This window comes from Varroa jacobsoni, unplaced genomic scaffold (assembly GCF_002532875.2).
Source record: "Varroa jacobsoni isolate VJ856 unplaced genomic scaffold, vjacob_1.0 scaffold_815, whole genome shotgun sequence".
NCBI classification, from domain to species: domain Eukaryota; kingdom Metazoa; phylum Arthropoda; class Arachnida; order Mesostigmata; family Varroidae; genus Varroa; species Varroa jacobsoni.
In genome coordinates, this window is record NW_019213717.1 from 96,896 (window position 1) to 111,879 (window position 14,984).

The following is a 14,984-nucleotide window of genomic DNA, read 5'->3' on the forward strand; positions in this document are numbered from 1 at the left end:
GCGTCGACCCCTCCTCACCTTCTTTCATAACCTGGTTGGGTCTGTATATAAACACATGAGACTGTGGTTAACAAAGAATTTTATTCTTCCTTAAGTGTGCCTTGTAATAACAGCGGTCAGAAAGATCTTTCCGAATACGAGAACGGATTCATTCTCTTGTGCTCAGTTTGAAGTTCGTTCTAGAAAGGTTTTTAAGGCCTTAAGGCCCGCTGCACTATGAAGACTGCAACAGTTATTGCTCTTATGGTACGTGAGCATTAGAGCTGTGCGGTGAATGAACGTGTGTTTATTTTCTTTCATACGTATAAATTGCAGATACTTGATGAATCCTTACCTTAATGACTTACTGTTCGTGTAAGAAAAATTCTCTCAATACAACATAGTATGGAAATGGTGAAAACAATTACCATCTTGTCGCTAAAAGTAAGCTGAGGAATTATTCTTCGGCCCATTTCTCAAGTAGTCTACTAAATTAGAGTGATCTACTCTTATATACTAACTTGTGTTTATTGCACTGTTTTTTTCGCAGCTCGCGGCTTTTATACTTTTGTCGGAACCGGTAGATTCAGATGTACACATTGGACCCTGCACGCGGGCTAATATGAAACAGCCTGCTCTGTTGGGTCAGGAAATCTGGCAGTGTGACCAACACGGAAATTACATGCCTTTACAGTGTCATCCAACAAGTGGATATTGCTGCTGCGTCGAGCCTCGTAGCGGAAAATGCATCAAAGACACAGAGAAAGCACCCGGCGCCGGATTGCCTCAGTGCTAGTCCAGCTGTTTCTTGAAGGAGTAGCGACGATACAAAGCTCCAAGATGCCTAACGAAGATCCTGCTGGCAGGACAAACGTGTGCAGGTCTTAACTTCAGTTTCGTTTGATCTGGCCTCGACAACTACTAAAAAGTGTTTGGAACACGAGATAGGGACGCTCTTGGATGGCTGCACGGAATTACCTATCGACAAAAAGAGATCAATTGGTACGCCAGAAACCATCCCTAAATGAAATTGAGTATTCGAATCTTGTGTAGAGGTGGAACTGGTTCGACAGGTGATCACCTTCGATGTATATACGAAAAGAGGTTGTATAATAAAAACCCTACATATAATTGGCTATAATAAAACATAATATATGATAATATGAACAAGGGAGATACAATAAAGGTATTTTTGCTTTTTTCGTAGACTACCTGCTATATTGTTTCCACGTCAATTGAATGAGAACCGTAGAAGAAAAACGCTATACAATTATCTCAAGTAACATTGAGGCGAGATTTATTCTAACAGCTGAATTTATTCTAATAGTTTATTTTAATGTTGAGGTTCTGGAAATCTGTCTGTTTTGGAAAATAAAGAATATTTTCATACGAGTTGGTAATCTCTAGGTTCAGTTGAACTTGAATGAATGAATGAATGAATGTGGATCAGACATCGATGATGTTGACAACTACTTAAATTATCACAAATATTATTTCTATCAGCTTTATCTTTCTCTCATACTGAGAGTATTATTTTGCCAAAGGTTAAAAGGTTAAAAGCCAAAGGTTGTATAATTTTTACCAACATACGTTGGTGACGTTCTGTCCTTGGCACACCTTGTAAAAGTTTCTATAAAGGTGTCTGATACTCCTTGACGCCAAAATCACTTTATATTACCAACTTTTCCAAAAAAGCTGAGGAGTGCTTATCGATATTAGGGCCCTGCAAAACTGCCATTCAGCCCGTTTTGATTGGTGTTAGGTATATTCATTTTTATTTCTTGGTGTAACGTAAAAATCGACTGCGTTAGAAGCTAACCCTCTTGAAGGCCCAAACAGTTGTGATGAAAATCCAAATAACAGTTTCGGTCACTACATAGAAAAAGATCTTTTTGCGATTCTAGCAAAAAAAAAAGTATAGTGTCAATATTTATATAGGTTCAAATTGAATGCTGCAATAATTCTCCAGGCGTTATTCTTTAGTGTGCCGGCATATATTATAAATAATTATATTTATTACTTTAATTATAGAGGACTTGTAAAACAAATGCGATATAGCAGTTTGCAAATTTTAGTGCACAATCCAGACATGAAGCGTGCCCTGTCAAAATAGTCGACCGTGTTACTGGAACCCGCACTGGCTAGTTTTGCACCTCGGCCTTTGTTGCCTAGAGCCTGATGCTGGTTCTAAGGCCACGACGAAAGAAATAAGAGAATGTGAAAGCTTGCCCTGCCAGTCGCCGACAGATGAGTTTGAGATGAGACAGCGGTTGGCTGTGCACTCCGTTTGCATTGACAGATACAACTTGCCTATGTCCGACGGCCAAAGAGAAGCTACGAGAGCCGGCAAATTGCCAAAAATAATTGATTTATGACACTATTTCACATTCATTCACATGCGTGTTGCTTGTCGAGCTGCCGACAGGTCGGCTAGATAGCCTTTTCAACAAAATGAACTTGAAGCATTCTGCTTTTCTATGAAGACAAACTTTATTGAGTTTGCAGTTGTCCGAGATACGTAATCAGGTCTGATCAATTATGTTTTGGTACTACGTTGAGAGCGCCGAGAAGTTGACTAATTCTAAAGTCACCCGTATTCCTTATACAGAAATAGAAATCATTCAGTGCTGAAAGACCAAAGATAACTTTTCTTTTTTGTAAGATTCAATCTAAAACCGGTTAGTATGCAGCTAAAAAGTACCGTTATGTTATTTCGTTAATCGTACCTAGAATGGGTTCAGGTTTGCTTGGTCTGTATGCTCGGTACAGCCACCCTAATACCACCTCGCGCTTTCCGTGCTTAATCCGTGCCGGTCATTTTGTTATAGATTTCGGATTCTTTTATGTCAGTGGTCCAGTAACTACACTTTCTTGCTACAATTTAGTCTGCTTCAGAAATTCAATTGCATAGTGTACGACCTTATCTTCAAATGATCGATTGAACTGACTTAAATACTCCATTACCGGGTTTTGATCATCGTTACCCGTCCTCGTATTGTAATTGAACCGTCGTTTGATACGGTTAGTTCGTTATCTAAGAATGAAATTCACTCTAGCTTTCGGAAGTTCATGCAAAGATTAGATCCTCCGAGCAACCAGGCTGGACATCGATGTGAAAATGCCCATGTCTATATAAACTCTCAAACTTGTTTGAGAAAACGCATTATTCAAAAGAGCCTTCTATCCCATATTACAGCTTGTTCATCTGTTGGTGTCGCACGTGCCTTCTGTGAACTTGGTTGAAGGGCATTGGGTGTATATGTCTGAGGCGAGTAAAATAGCTTTATTCTGTTGTTGTTAACATTTCTCGGGACAGTCGTCGTTTCTTTCCCCACCGGTAACCAACAATGCCTGCTCAATGTCACCACTGTGTGTGCTGATAGAATTCACTAGAAATTGCCAAGAAATGACTTTTTGGCCAGTCATCGCATATACTCATCGACTTGCTAGCTTTGTGAGTCTCGTCCGTAGAAAACATCCTGCAGATTATGCTTACGGAGATCCCTCTGTCGACCTGACGGCCGAAAATTGAAAAACGACTGAAGGCAGCCAGGTACGATGCTTGTTTATTGTGCGTCCCGTTCGCGGTTCTACTCTGAATATAAAACAAGAGTAAACATCGGAAAGATGATATGCCATTTTTTTTAATTATAGACATTTCATAAAGCTCGCAGGTGATCGTCTGATGAGAACAAAGCTAGGTAACATTGGAACAGAACAACCCTGAACGCTTTACTATTGACGTTGTCATTACATTAGACGGCGAACCGCCATGCGATACAATGGAGTGTTCTTGTTAGTAGGGCATATGTAAAGTAGTAAACGATCTATTGTATTTTTTTTGTGAACAGAAATTACACCTAGTTGTTTTAAACTCAATGGAAGTGAAGTCGCAGTGGCACCGCCATTTAGCTTATCGGTGTAGTGATTCAATTATAAATTTGTCGATGGCTAAACTCAGATTGTTGGAAGTGAATGATTAAACCGAATTTTGCAAAAATGAGCTGGGAAGTTGCGAAATAGAATGCATTTTCCAGTCATAAAAGTCCAAATGAATAGTAATATCTGACTTTTTTTTTTTATTATACTAACCTATATATATCTCGAGCTTCTACGTCCGGTATCGCCGTTAAGAACCTCATCAGACCGCTGGCTTCCAGCATGAAGCGAAGTCTGTCTGTCTGTATATACCAAAGTCCAAACCTAGACCACAACACATCCCTAGGATGCAAATACTGTGAACAAATACGTTATTCACTAAACTATTACGGGGATGTATATACACTTGGCATACTTCTTTTTTTACGTTATGTAGACTAGCCGTTGTCCACCCTTGAACCCGTACTTGTTTTCACACAGCATCTAATAGATCAATCCACATCTGTGGATTGCCGTTATATGATCATGTATTTGCTTATGATATTATTGTGATGGAAGTTATGCCTACCGCTTTCGCAGAAAAACGCCAAGGAGCGTCCCTGTTTATTCAAGTGGCACACGTTGACGATCGTATATATATAGAGTAGTCGGCGACTACTCTAAAGAATTGGCATTCTTTGCCAGGGCTTCGAGGAAAACTCTTCACATTAGAAAGGGATTTTGAAAAGCGGAGCTGGGCCATGTGTACTACCGGATGAGACGGGCAAGGCAGTTAGGAGGCTTCTGACTCAGAACTCAGCCCTGCATCCATCGTGGCAAAACCCAGGGACTTGGTAATCCCGGCTACTGGAGCCATCAAACGGAGAGGAACGCCCCAAGAGAAACTCTAAGAATGGGGAATGTCCAACGCCCAGCATCAATCCAGCTCGGCTTGAAGCATCGCCACGGCAGCGTAGGACATCAGTCAAGGTATTTGCTACTAGAGGTGCAGCTCTCTTTCGTGATGTTATGGAAGAGCCGTTTCAGGTAGCGTTGGCAGAGTTGTATGGAATAGCGTCTAGTCTCGTTTCTCTATTGCTATAGCCCAAAAGCTCTTGAAACCCATAAAAAATGCCGACGGCGCATGTGTATAAATGGAGAATAAACATATATCGAGTAGGTGTGTCCGAACTCGTCTCCCTTCTTCTCTCAAGCCTCGCTTTCGTAGAAAATAAAATAGATTCAATATATGAAGCGGAAAGTAGACCTTAATAGTCAGAGATACGCAAAGCTACATTAAATTCATATATAAAATGAATGCACTAAACTATGTAAAAAATACGTTTTCTGGGAAACTGGGATTTTTGCATATGATTACATACTACTAGTGTACCCATTTAGCTGCCTTTAAGTACTGAACGGGTAATCTCGCCCACTCGTTGCTGTTTCTAAAACAAGTCGCTTGCTTGCACTTCTGTGTTTGTCAAGGTCGACCCGTCATTGTGTCACCATTTGTCAGAAAAGATTAATTTTAAACCCAGAAGTATCGAAAAGCAAAAATCATTATTATGAATAAACCTGTAGGCGTTAACTTATAAAATCTGATAGATCTTACCGGTAGTTTTGATTTATAATGGTTACCTTAGGCGACAGCTCGTTGTAACAAAAATTGCCTGTCGACCTGATGCCTAAATCAGCTGAGACAGGTGCTCAATTGCCACTCGTGTCTAGCAGTAAACTTCGTCGCATAAAGTGCGCGCGAACTGTATTACCTTAAGCTTGTAATTTTCTGTCTTGGTTCAAAATGTTTCGATCATCTCAAACAATATAGCGATGTGGGTATACTATGAACCAGTTTTGCATGACGCAGGCTCAAATCTCAACGTCTGCAAAAAACATTTTGACGGAATGTTCGTGTATGGCATGTGAAGTCAATTAAAGACAAATTGACATACTTTTATATTAAGCGTTGTCTGCACGTAATGTTTGATTTATTGTTTGGAGTAGGGCGACAAATCTGACGAGCGTTACCGGTGAAACTAATTAACTGCAATCTTTCCACTAAACCACTTCAAGCTATGTGAGGGGCGTAACATTCAGCAGTTTCCGCGTTCATTTCACATAATTTAATTAGGTGAGCATGAATAAGTCACCACCATGAGGAGAAGAGGTTTTCTTCTTTTTTTTTTTTACTTTTGTTTTTGGGGGTAATACGTGCTACTGAATTCAATTCTTCGAAAAAAATATACTATCGGCTTTAACTAAAAAATGTTGCAAGCAAGCTGTTTCTAAACGGCTGAGCTTTTAGCTTGCTCCAAAACACTAATTAGCTTGATCTAATAACCTTGGCCTGCTCAAGGACTGCAGGGAAAAAATAATTTCATTTTTTCGTAAGGTTCCTCAAATAAGCAAAAACCCCTTACAGGGTAAATGGGCGGAAAACGATAGCCCTGGCTCGTTCTAGTTGAACAAAAACTACGTGAATGATCAGGTAGCTCGACACATATGTTCAGCTGTCGTACTTGGGTAAATAGTATGGGCTTCAAGTGCCTGGTTTTAAATTTACGGAAACTATTACTTAGAAGTCCTCGAAACTACCCAAATATCTTTAGTACTATAGTTTACCATGAAGCTCCAGGAACGTCACAAAATACAATTGGCTCTTTTTTTTTTAAATTTTTCCTGTAGATTTGGTGATGTAAACAAAATGTCTACGTTCCGCATGGCCTTACGAATCGAATTTCGTATCTTATGTTATTTTTTTGGTGTCATCGCTTGCAAAGTAAACATATGATCACGAAGAGGCCGAGTAGTCAAAGCGTACTTTTAAGACAACAAGATAAAGTAGACTTAATCAGAAAATGCTTGCAAATTCATTAGCAAAGTAAATTATTAATATTCTTATAATACGAAAAGCAAACAATCTTGTAGATGAAAGAAGGTCGGTTTGATTTGGTTTATTTTGATAGATAATTGGTAGGACAATAAAGGTCAGAGCAGCGCGAAAAGATTATTTAAACTTCGTAGCTACGAATAAGCTCCTCTAGAAACGCGTTCTCTAACAGCGCTGCTAGAATGATCGTCATCACAGATATATAAACATCAAAAATCATCTTTTTTAATCGTGTGTGACTCTGTTCTATAATACACAGTGCGTCAAAGGGTACTGTAAGATACAGGACCTCCCTTGAGTGGTCATGATTGAAACGGGTTAGATATGTTTCCAGCTTAATTTAGACGACCGAATTATCTGTTTTCTCACAAAGAGCAGACAACCAGCGGCTGATCGCTGATTCGTGTTCGAAACGTCTTCCTCTTTCTCGTCTAATGAAGTTGAAGAGGAATCGTACGGAGGCGAAAGTAAAAAAAAAAAAGGTTAGTTGAAATAATCCACGGACATAGCCGAGAGCGATGAAGTTCTATTAAACTATTTGTGGTGGAAACAGTAAGTAAACAGTTTGTTTCTTGGAGCAAAGTGTACGAATGCAGCCAGAAGCTTATTGGTATCTGAAACGAAAATCTGATCTTTTAATTTCATTAATGTATGTACGAATTATATTGTTTACTTGTTATGAGAGAAGATAAAGATAATGTAGGTTTTCAAAGTGAATTTTTATTTAAAAAAAAAAAAACATTTGCTTTTTGTGAGTTCCTTCAAAAGCGCGCGAGTTCCTTGCAATAAGTAAAACAACTAAAAGAGTAAATTCGTATAAATATTACACTCGCAAAAGATGTGCAGGGCTTTCTCTTTCATATCAATGGTGATAATATCGACAATATATATGTGCTGAAACTTGCAATTGTGAGTGAAGTGATCAGTCTACCCAAAAAATGAAGGAGGACTTTAAACCTAAGTGTAAGCTTAACTGGAAAGCACCCATGCAGGTTCGGAGTAATTGATTTACGCAGAGGGTCGAACACATTTGGTGGCAGTTCGCACTGTCCGACAATGTTATACGAATAGACAATGAATCGTACCCGACGTAGCTACTATAGACTAGTAGTAAACATATGCATTTTTTGTAATGTATTTGGAAGGAAGTGATTAGTAAATTGGATTTACACCTGATACATCTTTCATTGAATGATCATGATCTGAGATTTATGCCTATTTTACATTTCAGAACATTTTTACATGAACGGCCCTGCAAGCCACTTATAGCGTACTTGTGACAATGTAAAAAACGTTGCCGCCCATCGAGCCTTAACTTTCTTTCTACTAATGTTCCTGTGCGAAAGTCAGTTACTTCAAAAAAAGGTGTTCACTTCGCTGTTAGTTTTTCTTTTGTAGATGATTCAATGAGGACCCAAAGAACTTCATGTGACCGCCTTTTCCTTATGTCGGAAACGAAGGCATGTTGCAATTTTCAGGAGCATAAAAATGCAGGATTTCCTGTACTTTCACATTGTTAGACAATGTAAATGACCCGTTTACTTGGATATAGCGACATAAGGGTAAGCACGCCCCGAGCGGCCGATACTTCGTTGTTGACTAGTGCTATTGAGTTGGTTACGTATCTTTAATAACTGCATAATTCATAAGAGTATTTTGCCTCATTGCGATTGGTCCAGGTGAAGAGCGAACACCTTCAAGATAGGTTGGACAATCGATACAGCTGGGATCGACAACGGTTGTCTTCGTAATTTATTTTAGTCTTGAAGACCATCGCTGTCAGCGAAATGGTATACGAGAAAAAACAAGTCGATAAGTTATTCAGCAGAAAAGACAAACGTCTTCTGTAGACGGCAATAAGAGCCCTTAGAATATAAGTTGACTAAGCCGCAAAGTCGATCGCGTGAGGCTTAGGCCACATGACAAGAGTGGCCTTCTATAAACGCAGCTTCCTATCTTATATTAGTTAATTTTGAGCTGCATCCGAAATAAGATGATTAAGATTGCTATTATATTCGATCAAGTAGTTGCGTGCTGAATGACAAGGTGAAAACTGGAAAAACTCGAACCGGCGTAGACGTTCTTCGTTATATGTATGGTTGTTTATTCTTCGCTCGCGAAGCGCACGAACCGACGTGGTTCGTGAAATTGAAGATTTTAAAAAGAACCCAGAGGATATGCAAGCGAGATCTGCTCTCATGATATGGTCGCAGAAATGTCTCGAAGTTGAGAGAAGAGAGATTTACCATCGATGGAAATATTATATGAGTTCAAAATTACCTTTACTGTGGAAAAAACAAGCTCTTTTTTCATCCAGCTGTATGGACGGTGTGAAGATTAGCAACTTTCAATTTTCACATACTGAGAATTAGACGCAACACATTCATATAAGAAAAGTTCAACGTTTCAATTAACTAAGACTCGAATACCTTTAAACAGATCCATATAGGATCACACACCGGAGAGAGCCGTGAATCGAAACGTAGTATAGTTTCCTTTTCTCTCTCGCTCCGTCTGACGGTGCCTAAAAGCATTGCCCTCTTCAATACAGAGGGGGTCAGGTTATTGTGATAAACTAGCTTGTCATGATATCAGTACAGATCCAGTTCCATTAGCATATACGTATACACCACTCAGTAAATCCGTTGACGATAGAGATAATGCTGACAGAGATTACAGCCGATTAGCGGCCAAGGTGATCAAATAGTAAAGAGTTACAGGAGGGTTCCTTTTACGTCGTTTGAGAACAGCCGGTTTATTGACGAAGCAATACCAACTTTCACATTTTTTTCCTAAGAGCTTGTAAAGACCAAGTGGACCGTACCATGTCATTGTAATAGGTTCCTGTTTGTGTTAATCTCTACCACTGTTCTGGAAGGAGCGGTCGCAAAAACCTATCTCAGTCATCATAACGATTCTTGATATTTGTTGGTAGCCGAATCATAATTACTAACTTGTACGAAAAACTTGGACGTAGTGGTTATTGGTTAGGTAATCTCTGTGGTAAGCTTCCGAGCATTTTTTTGCAAATATAACGAAAAAACATACTTCTGTTAGTACCACAGACGGCTGCAAGGACTGAAAATACCATCGCGATAAAGAAAAAATTCCAGCCAGATGATGGAAAAACCACCAGAGTGTTCGTTCTCTCAGCATATATCCAGTGTCAGTTACTTCTAACAAAATAGTAATTATGATTGGCTTCGCGGAATCTTCTACATTCAACAACACACTTGAACATTGGAGTCTGGCGGTTAAATAACTTCTAATCTATAGCCAAAAACGTATTGTACTGAGCTTTTAGATGGGCTTAATTCATAAGTTTTAATGTTCCATTTACGAGCAACCCACCTCGGCATGCTTACTCATGAGGTTAAAGATAGAGGATACGGGAACGCCGACGACAACAGCGATGTCCTACATGGAGGCCATGCAGCGAGAAAAAAACGCAAGCAGATTTACATTTGTTCGATTAGGATAGGTACTTCAGTAGAACACTAGAAAATATAACAAAAATGTAGTTCCATCGATGAACACTTTTTTCGGATATTTGTCGTGTGACTATTAGATTTTAGATTGATATTGCAGTGATAATTAAAGCAACGGTTTTTTTTTGGGAGAGCGAAGGTACGCTCGGTCAAACCCAGTTACTCAATACATATGCACGTTACGTAACTTTAATCAAGGTAATTATGCGTATTCGCCAACAAAAATGTAACTTAGTTCCATAGTCGATGCTATCCTGTTTTAAGCGTAGAAATATTCCCTACAACCATTATATTAACGTTTCATGGATTAGTAAACACATAGTAATTTGGGATTCTGCAACAATCGTAAAATCTATCTACGATTAAAGATAATAAATCGCTGCACACATTTAGCATAATTATTGCTCGTCAAAGTTGATTAATGTGCAGAAATGAGTACAATATTTCTCTAAGTAACTGGTTTAAAAACATTCTCATTCGTGTGTCATAGAAAAATTTTGCCAGTGCTAACAGCAAAGCTTCCTAGAAACCGTGAGAACCTACAAACAAACCCCTTTCTTTCAAAGCATGTATTTTAACGGTACGCACCACTCTCGTAGTGGTGATTTTAAAGCACTGCAATACCGTAAGAAAGCGACTATCTGTATATTTTAGTGTTTCATTTGTTCGTTCGTTCGTTCCAAGAATTGTACAATGTTCTATTTAATTTATCTTTATACGGCTTGCTGCTTGCTACCTGTACACGCTCGAAAGCGACTGCTTACTGAGCCGTAGAACGAACCCACCAGATGGCGCGGGGCAATCTGTCCTCGCTGAGAGACACAGAAGGATCGTTTCCCGGACGACCCGCTAGGGAGCACCACAGACCGTAGGGGCATACGGCCTTCGGCCTGAGCAGAGGGCGCTACTGTCTGGGGGCCATTTTGGGAATGAAGACTCTAGTGTGCGTAATCGATGTGGTCGCCTTCACTTGTGTCTAGCCCCCCTCAGGAAAGAGAGAGCAGCCTATGCTCTGTGCCACGTCGCGTGTTCGTTCCATGGATTACTATCACAATCAAGGGCCCCCTGCAGCCGTCGCCAGCAGTTAGCGCTGCTGCCACTGTGTCTACTCTAAAATACCACCAGTTCTGCACTTCAGACTGGCGTCAATACAGCAACAACTGGATACGTAGCGTCACCTCTCGATGATTGGCAGTGGTGCAGCTTATCCCTGTGAGACTCGTTTGTGTTAGAGTTTTTGTCCAGGATACAAAATAAATACCACATGGTTAAAGCGGTGAGTTTCGTCAACGTGCTATAGTTAACTATCTGGATACGGTGGTAGATAGTGAATCTGTAGTGATTGCCTTGTTGAAAGAAGGACTTTGCTTCACGTCGAACAGCGTAGGGCGAACTGGGACAGTTCTTTAATGAACGCGAAAAAGTAAAAACCTGTTGTAGCGCTGCTCGCGCATTGAAGCGCGCAAGGCCGTTCGTCAACCATTAGCTTGCTTTACACTGGCGACCCTTCCACGAAACGTCGTGAAGTGACAGGAAGAGTGAAAGAGAGAGAATTCAAAGCAGGCTCTTACAGAGACACATAACTAAGTAACGAACGGACAGTGCCTGATCATAGCAGACTCTCGAGTTCCGTGCAGGATACGTTCGAAGCAACCCGCCACGACGTCTCCAAACGACCGACAGTAGTGGGCGGTATACACAACTAAGGTAGGTGCATTTGTAGACAATAATAGGCTAGCAGAATAAGACGCTACGGACAAGAACATGATCGGTCGTTCTAAATATAAAGCAAAGCACTTTTGTGCGTTCGTTCCTTGGGACTCGATTACAATCCGACGACCGGCTATACGCTCTGCGGTTCTAGGAAAAGAGCGTGGAGTAAAGACATAAGTATGATGTCTAAGCGTTCGACATTTGTGATACAGTCTGTGAATGCTTCTCCGCGAGGCGACGATAGCTAGGTGTCAGAGATTATGAAAATGTGCAAAAGCTAACTCGGCATTTCTGCCAGCTGGCGTCAACTTAATATTGAAACAATTAGATTGCGCGCTAGTTCTGACGGATAGTACATGCCCTTTGCGAAAAGATAATGTGTAGGTGCATTAGATATAGTCTTCGGCAGACCAAAAATGGGTCAGCTTACATGACTGTGTTCGTTGAACTAAACGTTTCTTATTGTATGTTTGTACAGCACAGCTAAGCATATTTGGTAAGAAACGATACCAATCATATATCCAAGGGATTTAGCAGTCAATCGTGCCTCTAATGCAACGGGGTGAACTGGGTCAATCTCCTAGCGGACAGGAGAAAGTGAAAACCCGTTATGGCGTTATTTGCTCACGGAAATCCGCGGGAGCCCTTGTTCACAGTATAGTGTCACGGACGCAGATTAAATCGACAGTATTATATATGAAACTACACATCTATACTACTGTATGGCAAATAGTCAACTCAGAACCTTCTCGCAGCGCAGAATTCTACTAGAATTAATTCCTTTTCGTTGTCTTCATGTACCCTAAAGTGCAGATTAAAGACGCACCCCACATCTTAGCCCCGTATCCCTGCTACGCCTTTCAAACCCATCTTCCATCTCATTGAATTATAATCGTGTCTTACATTTGTTCTGCGACATGTAGATTCTTTAATACGTGATCGCCGCTTCGAGTGCTGGAACTTGGTGGCTAGTAAATCTGTGGGATCGCATCGTACTTTTCGGTTCAACGACCAGAGACACTCGTTATTGCGATAATTAATTACCGACGAATGAAATATTATTACAACTCTTTAAAAATTTGTTTACTGTCTATAACTTAATGTTCAGGTATATTCGACGCGTTATAGAATAGAATCCCATCAATGTACCTCAGCAGAAAGGCAGTCTCCTGTTATTAAGCCACTCCTTAAAAGCCTTATGTTGGAAACACCTCACGATAGCTTATAGCCCAGTAGAATCTGAACCGTATTTCTCGTTCAGTTTTGGCAGAATGTACTCGCCTCCATCAGGTGAATCACAAAGACTAATGTGCAATAACATTTCGTATTAACAGATTCTCGTAAGTAATTCTTTAAAGATCAGAAACAATCTATTTTTTGGGGGGTGATTAAGGTATTCCTAGCCAGTTAACATGGAAGCATCAAGAGGTGCAGTATATATCGCGTTCTTCTTTGCATTTGAAATATATACTCAATTGGTTTAATTCATAAAAGTTCCGATTGGCATAGAGCTTACAATGAAACCCAGAGAGCGCGTACTTAGTTTTAACTTACGGCGAATCTGTGGACCCTATCCATGTCCGTCATTTCTAAAACGCATTGTGAGGAGCAGTATCTTATTGATAAAAGTCATGGTTGCGTGGCGATTCGGTCCTGTTTTTTCTGTGGTTCACTGTGTAATTATATGGGCACCGCCGCTCTAGGTGCAACACCTGTGGGAAGGACAAGATCGAGATCTGAGAGAGATCATTTGTGTATAGTGTTTGCGTGCGTACTTACACTTATATTAATATTAAACCCTCAATTTTCAAAAGCGGCTATACCAAGGTTTAAAAATATTACATTGTATATTGAGCTTGTCGTTTATAATAGTGCATATTATAGAATACTGGGGCTTATTCATGAGATATCCATGTCTTACATCATGTTTGTCGCACTGCTCTATTTTAGCTTGTCTATAGATTGACTAAGCGGAATTCAAGCTAGATTAAACTGTACTTTTGTGACAAATTTGATTACGCATCGTTATACTCGGTGTTTGTATTGAGTCCCCTGTTTACAGAAGAAATGTTCGATATTTTGTTTTATCTGCTGTACTGGGCTTACTTTGAGTTCTTAGATAATTTCATAACTTCTCCTTAAATCAACTCACTGACATGAATATCCGAACGGCCGCAAGATGACTGACGACGTTTGCAGAGGGCGTTTTGGTCAGGGCGTCGATACTGCTACCTCGATCGATTCATCAACTCGTCACGACTCACCGTTAAAAACAGAGTGAGGTTTCGCTAGAGATTAAATGATCGAATAGGAAATTTGTAGACAATGATTGCCCCGTTGAAATTGGTTGATAGAAATAACTTTGCTAGATCTGTAACTGGTAACGGACCTCCAGTGTGTCGCACGTTTCTTATTTAGACACCCGAGTATGATCTTGGCACCACCTAGGGCTCTCGTTGGTAATGTGAGTTTTTATTAATCCCGATAAAAACACGTCACCTCTCGAATAAAAGGCTTGCAAATACATTAGTCGCAGTGTTGCACGCGTTGAAAGCAAAAATAGCAGACATGAACTGTCATCATCATCATCATCATCCACGTCAACTAGGATAGGTAACAATAAACAGCTCAAGTCTATCACTGCTCCTCATCAGCACTTTTACCTGTATTAGGTGAGCCGCCGCTCCATCGCGTCCTTCTAGGGGCTAACCTTGCGCCAATTCGGACTTGTCACGCAACAGTAGATGGCTACAAACTGAAGGTAATATTAGCAAAAACTCGCGGGCGTCCGCCCTAGCACGATGAAGGGAGTGGCTGGGGTGGCTGGGAGAAAATTAGCGTAAGCCGTATAGATCTATAATGGTAACCTATATGCAAAAGTTACAAGGTTACTGAATGTTACTGGTTCGTGCTGCTGAAATGTTTTGTCTCTCAGCAGATATGTTCGTACTATCACTTATACTTCTGCTTTGCTGCCAACTAAAAAGCAAACTAAGAGCAGATGGTCTTCGTGTCAAGTGGAAGCTATCTAATTGATTTCTGAGCAGTGCGTA

At 40.3% G+C, this 14,984-nt stretch overlaps 2 protein-coding genes across 2 annotated transcripts in view; both read left to right on the forward strand.

Moving 5' to 3' along the window:
• The first annotated feature begins 78 nt into the window (after positions 1-78).
• LOC111264045 (U20-hexatoxin-Hi1a) lies at positions 79-1,187 on the forward strand. The gene is made up of 2 exons (XM_022839629.2): positions 79-246; positions 530-1,187. The coding sequence occupies exons 1-2, from the start codon at positions 217-219 to the stop codon at positions 773-775; spliced, it is 276 nt and encodes a 91-aa protein (XP_022695364.1). The 5' UTR covers positions 79-216; the 3' UTR covers positions 776-1,187.
• Positions 1,188-11,206: 10,019 nt separating this feature from the next.
• The window catches only part of LOC111264039 (follistatin-related protein 5), a 46,040-nt gene continuing 42,262 nt past the window's right edge, over positions 11,207-14,984 (forward strand). The window contains exon 1 of the mRNA XM_086969931.1: positions 11,207-11,925. The gene's annotated coding sequence lies outside the window, so the exon portion shown is untranslated. The remainder of the gene's footprint in view (positions 11,926-14,984) is intronic.

Excerpts from the sequence above, each read along its gene's own strand:
- LOC111264045 (XM_022839629.2), top strand. The coding sequence starts at position 217 with ATGAAGACTGCAACAGTTATTGCTCTTATG. Across the intron at positions 247-529 it reads CAACAGTTATTGCTCTTATG|CTCGCGGCTTTTATACTTTT; the intron begins GTACGTGAGCAT and ends TTTTTTTCGCAG.